This window comes from Triticum aestivum, chromosome 7B (assembly GCF_018294505.1).
Source record: "Triticum aestivum cultivar Chinese Spring chromosome 7B, IWGSC CS RefSeq v2.1, whole genome shotgun sequence".
NCBI classification, from domain to species: domain Eukaryota; kingdom Viridiplantae; phylum Streptophyta; class Magnoliopsida; order Poales; family Poaceae; genus Triticum; species Triticum aestivum.
Genome location: NC_057813.1, coordinates 576,549,205 through 576,564,928, shown reverse-complemented (window position 1 = coordinate 576,564,928; position 15,724 = coordinate 576,549,205). Strand labels below are relative to the sequence as shown.

The 15,724-nt window shown below is 43.5% G+C and overlaps 1 protein-coding gene across 1 annotated transcript; it reads left to right on the top strand.

Annotated features, from left to right (window-relative positions):
• Positions 1-7,151: 7,151 nt before the first annotated feature.
• On the top strand, positions 7,152-10,378 carry LOC123160051 (basic leucine zipper 19). The gene is made up of 3 exons (XM_044577874.1): positions 7,152-7,376; positions 7,646-8,429; positions 9,947-10,378. Exons 1-2 carry the CDS (start codon positions 7,180-7,182, stop codon positions 8,421-8,423), a joined length of 975 nt encoding a protein of 324 aa, XP_044433809.1. The 5' UTR covers positions 7,152-7,179; the 3' UTR covers positions 8,424-8,429; positions 9,947-10,378.
• Positions 10,379-15,724: the final 5,346 nt, after the last annotated feature.

Here is a 15,724-nt window from a genome sequence, read left to right as displayed (position 1 = left end):
ACCACAGCGTAATGGTGTGCCGAACGTCGTAACCGCACTTTATTAGATATGGTGTGATCTATGACGTCCCTTACCAATTTACCATTATCATTTTGGGGATATGCATTAGAGACACCTGCATTCACGTTAAATAGGGCACCGTCAAAATCCGTTGAGACGACACCGTATGAACTATGGTTTGGCAACAAATCTAAGTTGTCGTTTCTTAAAGTTTGGGGATGCGATGCTTATGTCAAAAGGCTTCAGCCTGATAAGCTCGAACCCAAATTGGAGAAGTGCGTCTTCATACCCTAAGGAAACAATTGGGTACACCTTCTACCATAGATTTGAAGGCAAGATCTTTATTGCCATGAATGGAACCTTTCTAGAGAAGGAGTTTCTCTCGAAAGAAGTGAGTGGGAGGAAAGTAGAACTTGATGAGGTAATTGTACCTTCTCTCAATTTGGAATGTAGCTCATCCGAGAAATCCGTTCCCATGATGTCTACACCAACTGGAGAGGAAGCTCATGATAATGATCATGAAACTTCAGATCAAGTTGCTACAGAACCTTGTAGGTCTTCTAGAGTAAGATCCGCACCAGAGTGGTACTTTAATCCTGTTCTGGAAGTCATGTTACTTGACCCTGACGAACCTACGAACCATGAAGAAGAAATGATGAGCCCAGATTCCGACAGATGGCTTGAGACCATGAAATCTGAGATAGGATCCATGTATGAGAACAAAGTATGGACTTTGGTGGACTTTCCCGGTGATCATCAAACAATTGAGAACAAATGGATCTTCAAGAGGAAGACAAACGCTGATGGTAGTGTTACTATCTACAAAGCTCGAGTAGTCACAAAAAGTGTTTTCGACAAGTTCAAGGTGTTGACTACAATGAATTTTCTCAATCGTAGTGATGCTTAAGTCCATCTGAAACATGTTAGCAATTGCCATATTTTATAAAATCTGGCAAATGGATGTCAAAACTGCATTCCTTAAATGGATATCTCTAAGGAGAGTCGTATATGATGCAACCAGAAAGTTTTGTCAATCCTAAAGGTGCTAAACAAGTGTGCAAACTCCAGCGGTCCATTTATGGACTGGTGCAAGCATCTCGGAGTTGGAATATACGCTTTGATGAGGTGATCAAAGCATATGGTTTTATACAGAGTTTTGAAGAAGCCTGTATTTGGGAGCACTACAACTTTTTTAATAAGTATATGTGAATGACATATTGTTGATTGGAAATGATGTAGAATTTTCTAGAAAGCATAAAGGAGAGTTTGAAAGGAGTTTTTCAAAGAAAGACCTCGGTGAAGCTACTTACATATTGGGCATCAAGATCTATAGATATAAATCAAGACGCTTGATAAGATTTTTCAATGAGTACATACCTTGACAAGATTTTGATGTAGTTCAAAATGGAACAATCAAAGAAGGAGTTCCTTCCTGTGTTGTAAGGTGTAAAGTTGAGTAAGACTCAAAACTCGACCAGAGCAGAAAATAGAAAGAGAATGAAAGTCATTCCCTATGCCTCAGCCATAGGTTCTATAAAGTATGCTATGCTGTGTACCAGACCTATTATGTACCTTATCATGAGTTTGGCAAGGGGGTATGACAGTGACCCAGGAGTGGATCACTGGACAGCGGTCAAAGTTATCCTTAGTTACCTAAGAGGACTAAGGAAATATTTCTCGGTTATGGAGGTGACAAAGAGTTCATCGTAAAGAGTTACGTCGATGCAAGCTTATACACCAATCCGGATGACTCTAAGTCTCGTTCTGGATACATATTGAAAGTGGGAGCAAATAGCTAGAGTAGCTCCATGCAGAGCATTGTAGACATAGAAATTTGCAAAATACATACAGATCTAAATGTGGCAGACCCGTTGACTAAACTTCTCTCACAAGCAAAACATGATCACACCTTAGTACTCTTTGGGTGTTAATCACATAGCGATGTGAACTAGATTATTAACTCTAGTAAACCCTTTAGGTATTGGTCACATGGCGATGTGAACTATGGATGTTAATCACATAAAGATGTGAACTAGTGGTGTTAAATCACATGGCGATGTGAGCTAGATTATTGACTCTAGTGCAAGTGGGAGACTGAAGGAAATATGACCTAGAGGCAATAATAAAGTTGTTATTTTATATTTCCAAATATCATGATAAATGTTTATTATTCATGCTAGAACTGTATTAACCGGAAATTTGATACATGTGTGAATACATAGACAAAACAACATGTCCCTAGTATGCCTCTACTAGACTAGCTCGTCGATCAAAGATGGTTAAGTTTCCTAGCCATGGACATGAGTTGTCATTTAGTAAACGGGCTCACATCATTAGTGGAATGATGTGATGGACAAGACCCATCCGTTAGCTTAGCATAATGATCATTCAGTTTTATTGCTACTACTTTCTTCGTGTAAAATATATATTCCTCCGACTATGAGATTATGCAACTCCCGGACACCAGAAGAATACCTTGTGTGCTATCAAACATCACATCATAACTGGATGATTATAAAGATGCTCTATAGGTATCTCCGAAGGTGTTTGCTGGGTTGGCATAGATCGCGATTAGGATTTGTCACTCCGAGTGTCGGAGAGGTATCTCTGGGCCCTCTCGGTAATGCACATCATATAAAGCCTTGCAAGCAATGTGACTAATGAGTTAGTTCCGGGATGATGCACTACAGAACGAGTAAAGAGACTTGCCGGTAACGAGATTGAACTAGGTATGAGGATACCGACGATCGAATCTCGGGCAAGTAACATACCGATGACAAAGGGAATAACGTGTGTTGACATTGCGAATCGACCGATAAAGATATTCTTAGAATATGTGGGAACCAATATGAGCAACCAGGTTCCGCTATTGGTTATTGGCCGGAGAGGTGTCTCGGTCATGTCTACATAGTTCTCGAACCCGTAGGGTTCGCAAGCTTAACGTTCGATGACGATATGTATTATATGAGTTATGTATTTTGGTGACCGAAGGTTGTTTGGAGTCACGGATGAGATCACGGACATGAAGAGGAGCCTCGAAATGGTCGAGAGGTAAAGATTGATATATTGCAAGGTAGTATTCGGACATTGGAAGGGTTTCGGAGTGTATCGGGTACATACCGGAGTACCGGAGGGGCTACTGGAACCCCCTGCCAAAGGTATGGGCCATATGGGCCATAAGAGGGAGGCTAACTAGCCCACAAGGGGCTGGTGTGCCCTCCCCCACAAGGGAGGAGGCCAAATTGGAGTGGGGAAGGGGGTGGCGCCCCTCTTTCCTTCTCCTTCTCCCTCTCCTTCCCCCTTTCCCTCTCCGGTAAAAGGAAGGGGGTCCGAATTGGACTTGGAGTCCTAGTAGGACTCGTCCCCACTTGGGGACATGCCTTGGCCGGCCTCCTTCCCTCCCCCTCCTTTATATACGGGGGCAGGGGGCACCCCAAAGACACATCAATTGTCTTAGCCATGTGCGGCGCCCCCTTCCACCGTTTACTCCTCCGGTCTCATATTGTCGTAGTGCTTATGCGAAGCTCTGCATGGATCACATCATCAACACCGTCATCATGCCGTCATGCTGACGGAACTCATCGACTCTTTCGTGCCTCTACTGGATTAAGAGTTCGAGGGACGTCATCGAGCTGAACGTGTGCAGAACTCGCAGGTGCCGCATGTTCGGTACTTGATCGATTGATTCGATAAGACGTCCGACTACATCAACCGCGTTGATTTAACGCTTTCGCTTTCGGTCTACGAGGGTACGTGGACACACCCTCCCCCTCTCGTTGTTATGCATCTCCTAGATAGATCTTACGTGAGCGTAGGAAATTTTGTGAAATTGCATGCTACGTTTCCTAACACCAACCACACCGCCAATCAGGGCCGCCAACGGCACATCTGGCTTAGAGTCGGACGGTCGCCACCCAGAACCCAGAAGTGGTTGGACCCCACCAAGAGAGCCTGCCCCGAGCCGCCGGACCGGGAAGGGTAGGGAGGAGGAGCAGAGGCAGCATCAGCGGCAATGGGCAGGGGGAAGAGGGCGGAGCAAGGGCCGGAGGAGAGGGAGACGAGGAGGGGGGCCGGGGGGGGGGGGGGGTGAGGAAGGGAGGGGAAGGGGAGAGAGCCATCAATGTGATCATTCGGCGATGCTCATGTCTTTGGGTTTAGTTGTTTTGTTTCTTGAACTTTGCGTAAATCTTGGCGCACTCCTACGCTGAGCACACCCTCTCGTATCGGGTTGGCTCATGCAATGGTTTTACTGGTTTTGTGAATCTTTGTTTTCTAGTTGGTTTTTCTATGTGTTTGATTTTACGTTTTTTTCTATTTTTTCTGCTAGTTTTTTCTCCTTTATTTGTTTTCAATTTTTTGAAAACCAATCATGTCCCTCTTTAAATTGTATGAATATTTATAAAATTTGTGATTTTTCAATTTCTTAAATTTTTTTACTCATGAATATTTTTTAAAAAATTTGAGACTTTTTTAAATTTCATGAATCATTTTTAAAATCCACATATCTTTTTTGGATTCACAAGTGTTTTAAAATCGAAAAAATGGTTTTCCCTGTGACAGCAGCAGCAAAATGGAGCGGAAAAGGGCGATTGAACTAGGCGGGTGAGCCTGCGGGATTGAATTTATTGGCTGGCCCATATTGCTCGAACCATTATAGGGCCAACTTAACCAAATTCCCTATTCGCTCCTATCAACGCAACGAACAGTCGAACCACCCGAGTGCATGATATGGGTTGACACATTTTGTGCGTAACCACATTCGCCACTGTCGACACAAGTTCACAGTGTGACTTAACTGACTTTGGGAACCTAGAAGGTTCCTACAGTTGTTGTTTTTTCTGTTTTTTTTTCTTCTACTAGCTTTTATGATTTTTCCTTTTTAAATATTTTTTTCATTTTTCACTTCTTTTTTCCGATATTTTTTCAAAATAAATAAATAAATGATGTTCACGACTTCAAAACAAGTTCGCAAATTTGAAAAACAAATAGGAGTTTAAAAAAAGACCCTTCTTTAAAAATTTGTTCACAGATCCAAATAATGTTCGCTTTTCATCAAAGAAATTTTGGAGTTTCAAAAAATATTCCCATTTTCAAGAAGTAAATCTTGTTCAACAAATGTTCGAGTTTTTAAAAATTGATTGTGCTTTTCAAGAATGTTCGGAATTTTCTAAAAAAATGTGTTTTTAATTTTTTTTCAAAAATAGTTTACTTTTTCCAAAAAATTGTTGGTGTTTTTCAAAAAAGTTGGATTTTTTTAAAATTATAAATTCAAAAAATCCTTCAGATTTTTCAAGAAATGTTTTGGAATTTAAAAAATTGTTTGTTTTTCCGAAAATATTTAACAATTTGAAATTGTCAACAATTTGCAAGAAATATTTCAAAAATTTCAAAAAAGTTTGAAATTCCAATGCTTCGGTGTGTTCTTAAATTTGCGCTTGCCTTCAATAATGAACAGCCTTTGGTTCTACTCCCTAACACTTATTTTGGGACGGAGGGACTATTTGCTAGCAGCATGAGTGCAGGAGTGGGAGGTCGCTAGTTTGATTTCCTGCAAGCGCGTTGCCTTTGGTTCTTCAATATGTCACGCGCTACAAAACCCAACTTGCTTCACCCGAGTTGACCGACCAGTCATGTGGTCTCCTAGGCGCCGTGCTCCTATATGACGCAAAATGTGGCATATAGGAGGTCCCCAACTTGACGTCTTAAGGCGTCGTGTAGGAGGAGCTCCAAATTTGGGGGTCGAACACGTTTGAGTCATGGGTTGGTCCAGTCCACAATAATCTGGTTAACAACATATATGTACTATTAAATGGAAGTTGGCCGTTTGCTTCCTCGCCTTCAGGGTTTTCTACAATCTCTCACCCTTACAGTTATTTTCCAAACCATCCAATAACCCTCATTATATTTTTTACAAATCAATAAACACATCAATATAGGGCGACCACATAAAAGTGTCGTCATTTTAATAAATTTGGGACTTTTTGTGAAAAGGCCCACAAACTCACCCTTACAAAAAATAGAAAACATTTAAATTTTTGGAGGTGTCGAAATCTTCTTCCTCCTGCATCTATCGGTAGCATGCCGTGAGCATGGTACGCGCCACCTCTGGACCTCCTTCTCAGCGGAGAAAATTTCTAAAATTAGGAGCTTATGCAAGTAGCGTCCGGGAAGTCATCAATGCGGGCTAGGAGGCACCGACGGAGGCGCTCTATGAGGCAAACACCACCCCGAAAAAAAAATACACCGATAAGGACATGTAGAAACTAAGAAAACCACAAAAGCCCATTGAATCCAGACAGATCCACCGAAAACCTAAACTGGCGGATCCTAAAAGACCCGCCGGAGACACAACTCCACATGCCCTCCTGTTGAAAAACGCACCAACGAAACAAGGCAGGGCGTAGAGAACATTATTCCTATTGTGAGGCAACACTGCCGCTTCTCCTTCCCAAGCCATGCAACACGAAGTCTAAACAAAAAAAAGCCTAAAAAAATTAGGCATCTTGTTGTACGACAAGTCAGGGTTTAACATCGATCTTACCACCGTATGGAACCGTGCATCGACGCCCTCTAAAAATGGTCGTTAACTAAACTTTCGTTCAACTTGGACAGACTTCGTGAATCAACCTGTGGTTGGATGGTTAGGAGCACAACGGTATCCCCATCCCACTATGGTTCAAGTCCTAAACTTGACATTGCTGCTCACATTTTTGTGGATTTATTCCAGGCCTGTCAGCGATGTGCGTTTAGTGGGAGGGGGATGTCACCTCGATGATGAAAAGCATCTACAGTGACTTTATCAATCTCAAGATGATGTGGCGTCTCGGTCTTTCGAAGGTGCTCATAGGGTATGGTGTGCCTGTGCGCATTCATAAGTAAAAGTGTATGTGTGTACGTATCTGCGTCTGTACCGTGATAAAAATAAACTTGGACTGACTTCGTACGTGCTCCCCGCCAAGAATCAGCATTTTGCACCATGTCTATCGATCTTGTACCTGAGTTTGTCGAAAAGAAAATGTTTATTCCCCTGGATTATTATTCAAGATGATGTCGTTTTCAAGAGTAGAGCCGCACACCCCTCCATCGGTCCGTCGTGAAAATATCTCCGCCGCGGCGAACATGAACATCAACCTACCGGGCAAAGTGGTTTGGGTTTGCTTGTCTTCACACCCCCTATCCATGGATGACGACATCGGACGAAAAGCATCCACCCCAAGAAAGGAAACCAAGTCAATGCGAACAAGAGAAGGAATAACACACGAAAACGTTGCTGGTTATTCCCCACCGCGGCTCCGCCCACCAATCGTCATCGTCGTCCTCCTCATCCAACAGAACGTCGGCGACCACAGCACGCGACTCCTCCTGTCTGAGCGCCGGTAAGCTCAATCTAGCCATCTCATTCTGAGCTTCGTTTTCCTCGTTCTTCCCGGTTGACCTCCGTCCAATCATCATCGGTAAGCCTTTCCCAATGCCGTCCATTGCACTCGATTGCTGAATGAATGATTGGTGGAGGACCTCCCTTCTCAGTTTTTCTACGCCCAGAGTCCCAGACATCTGCCGTGAATATAAGCACCTCGATTGCTCTAATCTGCACCGAATTTTCAGTGGCAAGAGCATCTCATATATGCTGTCTTCATGTTATCAGGTTTAATTTGTTCTTGCGGACCATGGACGACGGGGACATAGATTTCACCAATCCGGAGACGTATCTTTGCCCGGCCATGGGCACCGATCCCCACGACAGCTGCTCCATCTCCATGGACAGCTACTTCGACGACTTTCTGAAAGACACGGAGACGGAGCATCTCGCATGTACTCACACCCACGCCTGCTGCAACTCGCATGTACGCCATGACCTTGCCCACCACACCCAGACCTGCATCCATGTCCACACCAAGATCCTCCGGGAGGAGTCGGATGATGTCGCTGAGACCTCGGAGTCGCCGCAAGAGACCGACGGCCCAAAGAAGAAGCGCCCGCCGGGTAACCGGGCAGCTGTGAGGAAGTACCGTGAGAAGAAGAAGGCCCACACGACGCTGCTGGAGGAAGAGGTTGCTCGCCTCAAGGCTCTAAACAAGCAGCTCCTGAGGAGGCTTCAGAGTCACTCGGCGCTCGAGGCTGAGGCGTCCAGGCTCCGCTGCCTGCTTGTCGACATTAGAGGGAGGATCGAAGGAGAGCTTGGTGCTTTCCCTTACCAGCGGCCTGTGAAGAACAACGATTCGGCTGACCAGGGAAGTTTCCTTGGTGGTGGTACCCAGCAGGTTAGGCTCACATGCAACGAGCCGCTCTACCGCAGTCCAGAGATGCAGGCCACGACAATAGATGACGATTGTGGTACGAGTGGCGAGCTGTTGGGTCAAGCTGCCCGTGACATTGCAAATAACCAGTGGCTCCCAGGTTTGCCAGATGATGTAAAGAGGTGAAGGCAGGTTAGTTCTACTTATCTTGTGTGTTCTGTAGACAAAAATTTCTTGTACAAATGGCAAAAAGCGCCTGCCTTGTCCTAAAAAATAAAGAGCCTTTTTTTTCTTGATATGAAAAGAGCTTTTCTTATAGCAACATCAATTTGGGGCAACTGCTAGTTACTTTTGCCTTTCAATAAGCTGCTCATAGCATTACTGAACCTTTTCCAGAGACTTATCATCACTGTGGTAGTATTAATTCAGTTTGTCACTAGACACAACTGAAAAATAAAGCGCACTACAGCGCCGCTAATAGCGTACTATAACATGTAGATAATTGTCTCGATAGGAAAGAACCAGTTTACAATGTACCGCTATTAGCATGCTATAACGCAATAGCACGCTATACTGCGCTATAGCATGCTAATAGGGTAATTTAAGGGGCGGTGCTATTTTGTATAGCGCGCTATTCTTTTCCTTAATAGGCACTCTATTCATTCATTTCCTGCCCATGAACTTCATAATGCACCGGCCTTGCCATATTTTTCATTGTACTTTAGGCTGTTTTATAATGGGCCGTTATGAACGGCTTTCATTAGCATGTGCATCTGATTCTCAACTTGGGAATAGTATGCCATTGGTAATAACTAATGACGGCATATAGTAGACAAGTGTCTCCTTGATTCTTTCTTGTACAAATGACCTTTGTCCATCTCTAGTCTTCAAGCCGAAAAAATAAGATAACATCTCAGGTATGGGTAGATGATTTCTAGCACCTGGATGCTCCACCACCTAAATGAACATGAAATTCAAAAACAATACCAAGAAATTTGAAAAGAAAAACTGAAAATTAGGGATATCAAACTTGGGTGTCTGATCTATCTCCGTGTAAAATTTCATCAAAAAATATCAGGAAACGTATCTGTGGCGAAAAAGATAAAAAAATTCCTACGAATAGAAAAAACTGTTTGGACGGATTTTAGTTCGGACAATATTTTTTACGAAACTTCACACAAAAGTAGATTGGAAATCCATGTTTGATATACCAGAATTTCAGTTTTTTTGGTATTTTTTACATTTAATAATTGTATAGGGGTGTGAAGCACCCATGAGCTCCTGTATATTTTCCCTCGGGTATAATACTATATATGCCATGTTGGTAGTCATAAGCTATATCCGGTACTTGCGAGTTGCATTGTACTCCCTCTGTAAACAAATGAAGAACATTTTAGGTCACTCAAGTAGGGACATAAAACATCTCATATTTGTTTACAGAGGAAGTACCTAGAGCTAGTTTCGTTCATCTTACCACGCACAAACCTTTTCTTATGCAGCGATTATTTTGATCATTATCATTTCTGTATCTAAAATGTTCGTGCGGATAATTGCTTCAGGACTTGAGAAATACTCATGCTACTTTTCCTCTAAAAATTACTCATGCTACTGCTTTCATTTTTCATCATATTTTCTGTCTCTACAAGTGTTGGTGCGGATGCATTGTTGGGGACTCGAGTAACACACTTGGTACTGATTTTCTCTCTCAGGACATGCCGAACAGCTTATCTTCGCTTTGCTGGGGACTATTGGTTTCTGTGTACAAGGAAGACTACATTTGTTGCTTATATCGGCCGGGTTGTGTTTGGTTCAAACTGCGGTATTGCCGATGATGCCTGAGGCGCTGCAAGTTGGATAGCTCTGACGCTACCAGGAGTGGGCATGTCCGGTCACGTTGCATTGTTCTGTTTTCGGTTAGGCTCATGGAGTTTTGACAGCCTTGCGTCTGGTCCTAGATGCCTCCTTCAATGAGTAGATACATACCGCGTTCCAAGTTATTGTGGATAACAGAGATTTCTGCATCCATGGATTGTGCTAGTTTACTTTTTTTTAACTCCTCTATTTTTGAGATGTTACTGGTAATAGCTAAAAATCACAATGTCTGACCCCTCAATGTTTGTGAATAATAAAGATCACAATACAGAAATAGAAGAGCTTATTTTTTAACCCTCTATGTTTGCGAATAGCAAAGACGTTGCTGGTTTATACAATTGTTCTACTCCCTACGTTCATTACTATAAGACATTCTAAGGTTTTTCGGATTCAGATGTATATAGCGCATTTTAGTGTGTTTGTTCACTCATTTCAGTCCGTATGTAATCCAAATATCCAAACCACCTTATATTTGCGAGTGGAGAAATATTAAATATGAACAGTATGTACAAAGAGCAGCAGAATATTACATTAACCAATGCCTTTTCTAGGCCACATAGAAAAAGATGGAAATCAGACTTTCAGGTTCACAGATTAACCGTGCACCGCTTGTTGAGCCGCTCTGCTTTCAAAGGTTTGACGCACATCATCGTGAATTTGAGTAGTTCTTTTTTTTGGTGGGAAATTTGAGCAGTTCTTTTAGGGTGAATGTCCAGCTATTGGAGTTCTGGATAGCATTTCTGAAACTTTTGTCATTCTAGCTAGGTTACATATTCAGTTTGGGTTGACCTCAAGTTCGATATTATTGCCTGTTAGCCTTCGGAAAGCACGCTCACTATAATTTCGATCAAGCGTTGGTATGCCTGTCCTGTTGTATTGTGTTCGGTGACTCAAGCAGAAGAATTCAACTATTGAGTGCTTCCGTACAACACACACACATACAACCCCCCCCCCCCCCATTTCACATTGGGTATAGGAATATCCCTGATGCCGTACGTCCGCGCGCGACATCGTACGCCCGCCCGTAAATGCCGCGCCCGTCACCGTACGCCCGCCCACGTATGCCGCACGAGTCGTCGTACGTCGCCGCCGTATGCCCGCGACGTCTCCATGTTGGCGTCGACAGTTATTGAAAAAAATGCCACGGGATCCGCCGACGCCCGCCGTCGTAACCCTAAACCCTAAATGCATCCACGCCATCTCCACGTTGCCCCCGTCTCGTAGTCGCCGTCGCCCTCCACGTCGCTCGGGTCGCCGCCCAAACAGGCAGCCGCGCGTGCCCCGGCGCCGTTGCTGCTGCCGCCGCGTTTGTTTGCCGTCGCCGAGATGGCCGCCCACCCGTGCTCTTCGTCGCCGCCTTCCTCCCCGGACTCTGCTTGCTACCACCGGCCGTCATCGTGACACCGTCGACACCTGCCTCGTCCAGCCAGCAACGTCACGCCGTCAGCGCGTTCGTCATCGGACAAAATGGATCCAGCTGACATCGTCGCCGCCGTGCAAGAGGTTGGTTCGACTGTAACCTATGTGCGACGTTGTTGTGCTTGATGAACTACTTATTTTAGGGATGATGTTACACGGTGTTCGATTGATCTTAGAATTTTCTTGAACATGAATAGATAGAGAAGGAGGGCGATTATGATGGCGATGATTACGGCGACGACAACGGAACCTCGTCACTGAATATGGATGAACCTGCTGAGGAGAACTACATGAGTTTGGTTGAATCTTATAGTGGCAATGTAAGTGTGATCTTGATAGTAACAAAAAATACGATAAACTGCACGGACAATTACCTGTTATTTTTACATTATGCAGCGACATGGCGATAATGATGATGATATGGATATAGATGATTCATTTGCTGAAAGTGCACTCCGAGTATGTTTTTTAAACAAATAGGAGAAGAAATGACATAATAACTGTATGCGCGATTACATGTATTTTTGAAAAATGTGCAGATGGACGAGGACGGGGACTTTGTGAAGAATTTTGTGGACGATGAAAGTGACAAATCGCACATTGATGCATGTCACGTTGACAGCTCCCGCAAAGTAAGTTTTGAAACTTACATACATTACATATTAAAATAATAACTGACTGACATACATGGTTTGATGCCTTAATTTACACGGAGATGTAGATGGTCCAAGCGGGAAGGATGAGCATGTTGTTGATGATCTGTTTAATTTTGACATCGGATTTGATGAATATCAGCAAGATTCATTGGACATGCATTGGAAGGTCATGAGCAAGATGTTCAGGTCACTAGGAGAGGCTTACATTTTCTATAACCAGTATGCTAAGCAGCGTGGTTTCAGTGTAAGAAAGGACTCGCTGAAATATTCGAAAGGTCGTGAGGGAGCTATGCGCTTGAGAAAGTATCTGTGTGCGAGATCTGGGAAACGACAGGCAAAATTTTATACAATGGAAGGCAGGACCCGCAGGCTCAGAGCGGAGACTTGTTGCTTCTGCGATGCACATATAACTTTGAAGCTTGATAAAGAGCGTGACGTTTGGTATGTTAGCAGTTTCAGTGATGATCAAAGTCACGTTCTAGCTAGACCAGATGAAGTCACATTTCTTCGGTCTCATAATCAGATAAAAGAATTTCAGAAAGCTAAGATCTAAACTATGGCAGGTGCTGGAATCAGGACATATGATTTCTGATAATCTCCTCAGTAGGTACGGATCATATGCAAAGGCTATTTCGGGAGGAAGAAGCTTTATAACATGTGTTATAGAGAAAAAATGAAGTTGCTTGCACAAGGTGATGCAGACACTGCCATTGGGATCATGATGACCAGAAGAGACAGGGATCCAGATTTATTCTTTGAGCACACCATCGATGATGAAGGAAGGATGAAAAACCTATTCTGGTGTGATTCTCAATCACGTCGAGACTATATTAACTACGGTGATGTGAACCTTCGACAGCACATACAGGATGAATAGGTATGGCATTGCCATTTATACCTTTTGTCGGTCTAAACAACCACCGTTGCACCACGGTATTCGGTTGTGCTCTTGTGTCTGACGAGACGAAAGATACATATGTCTGGCTGCTTCAGACGTTTTTGAGGGCTCACTGTCAGAAGAGGCCCAGGTCAGTAATTACTGATGGAGATGCAGCTATGATTAAGGCCATCAGAAAGGTACTTTCGGACGTTTGGCATCGTCTTTGCTCGTGGCATATTGAGAAGAACATGCAGAATTCATCATAAGTCTCTAAAGGAGTTCAGGTCTCTACTTTATTATGCCACTTCAAAAAAGGTATTTGAGGAGAGATGGGCAGCGTTTACCACCAAATGGCAGTGGGAGAAAACAAAGACATGGTTACGTAGGATTTACAAGAAGAGAAGGCTTTGGGCTGCATCATATCTGTCTGGTGGGTTTTTCCTAGGTATGCGAAGTAACCAGCGAAGTGAGAGTCTGAATTCATGCCTTCACTTGCATCTAGACTCCGGTATGACTATTGTTGATATGATTGTGCATTATGAGAACTGCATAGTTCGTCTCTGTGAGAACGAGGCGCATGATGATTACACAAACACACAGACAGACCCAGTACCAGTATTTGACGAGTGTAAAGATATTGAGAAATCAACTGCCCGTGAGTTCACTGCGGTGAACTTTTATATCTTACAGGAAGATATGAAGAAGAAACATGAGCTTGAGGTCCTTGAAAGACTAAGAGGAGCAGACACTCACAGATTCATACTGACATGGAAGGAAAATAGGGATATCAGATTCACTGTGGACTACACCCCAGGTAACTCCAAAGAAACCGTGAAGTGCAGTTGCAGAAGTATGGATCGCAAAGGACTTCCTTGCAAACATATTCTTCACGTTCTGATTCAGCTACGCTTACGTGAGATACCTAAGTGTTTAATACTGCGGAGATTGAGCAAAATTGCTAGGGCTGGACTTCCCGTGAAGCGCACTAGCGATCTGTTTGCATGGGGATGGGCAGGTACAGGGGAGATAGCTAGGTACAGCGAGTTGACTATCTTATCTGCCGAAGCATCTCATAAAGCATGCCATAAACCATTTTTATTCGACAAGTTGAAGGCGGCTCTGAGGGACATAATAGATAATGATTACACTGAGGAGGATGAGCCTGGTGCGGAGAAAAAGTTTGTGAACGACGATGCATTTGAGCCTAATCAAGATCATGTTCTTGTTCGTGATCCTGCAAAAATTAACACCAAAGGCGCACCAAAACAGAATGTTAAAGGCCGCGGTAAGGATGGTCCTGATGTCACTAAAAATGGGCGACCTGAAGCTTTCGATGAGAAGAGCAAACGTCAATGTGGCCAGTGCGGTCTTACGGGTCATTATAAGTCCACGTGCCCTCAAAATCCTAAGTACGATTTGCGTATGTTCATGTAAATCATGTTGTTCTCTAAATTTATTTGTTTTTTGTGAATTAACACACATCTTACTGTTTTTGTATGTAGGAACTTTGCTTGAATTTCGGAGTATGGAAGATTACTTTGCCCTTTGATTGAAGACAGTTTCTTGATGGATTGCTTCTATCTACGATATCATTTTCAATTGTTAGATTATGTTATATGAGACTTATTTTACTTTATTGATTTCATACTATGTGCTAAGATACCCACTTAACTATTGTTGATGCCAGTCTATGTTATGCAAGAAGTATTTTTACTCTATTTATATGGATGTGTTCATGATGCACTGTAGTGTCGTTGTTGTTTACTGTTGCTATTCTACACTGTCGCTGTCGCTTATTATGCCGTCGTTTTTAGTTTTTTTTAATAAAAAAGACCGATAGTGCGCCGGCCGGTCTGACATTACGCAGACCGCACCGACGGCACTGTCCCACAGGTCAGCGTCGGACGGCGGCAGCAAAGCGAGTAAACCAGAGGGGTACGACTGCCTCTGTGGTGACGGGTATATAAGCCGGTCGACGCGCCCTCCGTCGGGCGAGGTGGGACTAAACATATGCGCTCAGGTTGCCGTCGCCCCGCGGGGTACTTGGGTCGTCGTGTGTCAGGCTGGAAAGCCTTATTGGGCCGGCCCATGCAGTCACGCGCATCGCTCCCGACACGATGGCGCCGATGGAATGTTTAGTCCCACCTCACGTGCCGAACGATGCGTCGACCGGCTTATATACCCGTCGCCACAGAGGCAGTCGTACCCCTATGGTTTACTCGCTTTGCTGCCACCATCCGACGCTGCCTTGTGGGACAGTGCCATCGGTGCTGTCTGTGTAATGTCAGACCGGCCGGCGCGCTGTCAGGCTTTTAAAAAAAAACTAAAACGACGGCATAATAAGCGACGGCGACACTATAGTGCATAATGAACACAACCATATAAAAATATTCACCGGGCGGGCATTTTTTTAGACATTTATAACCATAGATAAACATGGGTTGTTTTATTCAAACAAGTGGAAGACAGCAGAAGTATGAATATAAATAATTCAAATTTATAGACGACGGCATAAAGACAAAATAATAATCCAAATGTCATTCTCAACTTAGATATTCAAAAAAGTAGAGCCTTCTTCATCACAAAATATCAGAGTCCAAATACATGAAAACATCATTTGAGCCTACAAAATTTTCTGTTACATAAATTTTGCCGCATTT

Excerpts from the sequence above, each read along its gene's own strand:
- LOC123160051 (XM_044577874.1), top strand. The coding sequence starts at position 7,180 with ATGGATGACGACATCGGACGAAAAGCATCCACCCCAAGAAAGGAAACC. Across the intron at positions 7,377-7,645 it reads CTCCTCCTGTCTGAGCGCCG|GTTTAATTTGTTCTTGCGGA; the intron begins GTAAGCTCAATC and ends TCATGTTATCAG.